The 2163-nt window shown below is 34.8% G+C and overlaps 1 protein-coding gene across 1 annotated transcript; it reads left to right on the forward strand.

Annotated features, from left to right (window-relative positions):
- Positions 1-991: 991 nt before the first annotated feature.
- LOC129286316 (subtilisin inhibitor CLSI-II-like) lies at positions 992-1567 on the forward strand. Its single transcript, XM_054922309.1, has one exon. It carries the CDS (start codon positions 992-994, stop codon positions 1565-1567), a length of 576 nt encoding a protein of 191 aa, XP_054778284.1.
- Positions 1568-2163: the final 596 nt, after the last annotated feature.

The following is a 2163-nucleotide window of genomic DNA, read 5'->3' on the forward strand; positions in this document are numbered from 1 at the left end:
GTAAGTTCAATGTTATAAAATGCAAGGAGGAATAAATATTCTAGGTCCCATTTCATTGTTGAAGTTTAAGAATAACTTGTTTTCATCATTTTCCAATTTTAAAATAGTTTCCAAAATCAAACTTTATCATCTAATTTTGCTCAGCTCAACTCAGTTAAATTCATGTCATCTTTTATTTGACCATATTGTTAATACAAATCTTTGAGGGAATAATTTTTTTCATTATTATATTATTTGTTACGATCGATGCAATTACGAAGCAGAAAAAATTTATACCCCAATTTGGTACGTTACTTTAATATTGTGAGAGGGATAGAACACACCCAAGAACTTCATGTTTTTTGTAGGACTCGCAAATGAGAAAGTGGAACCTATCATTATGGACCTGGTTTTGTCTCGTGGTGCCCCTCCTGTACACATATCAATAGCTTTTTTTTTTTCCTTTAATTTTAGACGTTTTTTTTTCTTTTCGAAATCCACTTCTCTATGTGAAGAAACTCAATCCACCATTCTGTGTTTAATTCTCCCCCCACTGTCGGTGAATTTATTTTATCACATCCATGTTATGTGAGTGTCTTTGTTAGGTGATTGATCATATTGGCCTCAAATCACTTATGAAATAATGGGAGTAATTAATTAAGTAAATAACCAAATTATAACTCTTTACTCTTCATATATAAATAAGCATGATATCATTGTCCCAAAGAAAAAAAACATGATAGCTTCAAATCAATTAAAACCCGCTGGTAGAGGAACCCCCATGACATTGTCACTTGTTCTTTACTTCTCAGCAAATATAGGATGGTCCTTCTATGGAAACCGAAAACACTGGTCCTTCTTCCATTTCTCCATTATTCCTACAAGCATGCTTCAGTTCATACACTTCACTATTTTGAACTCTCTCTAGCTCTATAAATTGAATCCATTCAAGCTCCCATAATAATTAACACAGACTCTAGAGATAACCAAATATATTCAGTTCCATAACGAGATGAGGACTGCATTAATTGCATTGTTTTTCCTTCTCTTTGCCTCGTGTTCCGAAGCTGATGATGTTGTTCTTGACGTCGAGAACAATCCTGTTAGACCTGGGAAACCCTACCACATTCGTGATGCCACGAACTGCGAGCACGCGATTTCACTTGATCTTATCGGAAACCAAACTTGCCCTATTTCGGTGGTGATGGCCATTGATCCAAAGCAGGTGATTTTTCACTCGATCAAACACAAAGAAGTAGAAAACATCACCGCTAGAGATCCCTTGGAGATCGAGTTCTCATGGACATCTGAATGCGCGAATCCACCAAATTGGAGAGTTCAAGCCGATGCTTGTGCTGTGTATCCTCTTGTGGTTGGTCCGCCTGACAAACGTCACGTTCCTGGTTCATTTCGTGTTAAGAAAGCTAAAGATGAACGTGATGCTTATAATCTTGTCTTCAATCTTCATGAAGTGGATGAGCATGTTGTTTCAATCCGAAGCTACAACGATAAAGAAGACCTCTCGGTTTTGAAGCTTTGTTCGGAGGAAGGGCTCAAGGTCAAGTTCTATCCTATTGGACGTTATTAACTTGTTATGCAGACTTTGTTGCCCTAATGCATGAAAAGAGAAGCACTTAACGAGCTTTCTTATATATTGCTCTAAATAAAGTTCTATCCTATTGGACGTTATTATCTCTTGCTATTATTTCTTATTAACGTTCCTCGATTTCGCTTGTTCCCTTCATTGTCTTGCTTGGACTTTGATTGACCAAAGAACCAATCAGGTGCTCGGAAAAAGAGCCAAAAAAACTAATATTAAGAGTTAAATAACATGGCATTTTTTAACAACAACTTAGATTAAGATTGCTTTAAATAAATATTAGAAATATTACGTATCAGTTGCAAGCATGATATTAAGAATATTTTAAAGAAAAATGATAAAAATAGTTATTGAATTTATAAAGTAAATAAATAGTGGATAAATAGCAATAAATGATTTGATTTATTTTTTTTTTCCAGAAGATTTGATTTTATGTTAATATCACGTGCTAGAAAGGATTTGAGACAAAGTTAGATTCTTTGAAAAATTAAAGAAAGGACTTTTGAAGGCAATGTTTCATGATACCCGTGCAAAGCGTGGTGATTCATGAAAAAATCGGCCGACACAAGATATACTATCGTCTA

Source organism: Prosopis cineraria, unplaced genomic scaffold (genome assembly GCF_029017545.1).
Source record: "Prosopis cineraria cultivar Desert tree isolate PC_DT_omini unplaced genomic scaffold, ASM2901754v1 PC11, whole genome shotgun sequence".
In the NCBI taxonomy this organism is placed as follows: Eukaryota; Viridiplantae; Streptophyta; class Magnoliopsida; order Fabales; family Fabaceae; genus Prosopis; species Prosopis cineraria.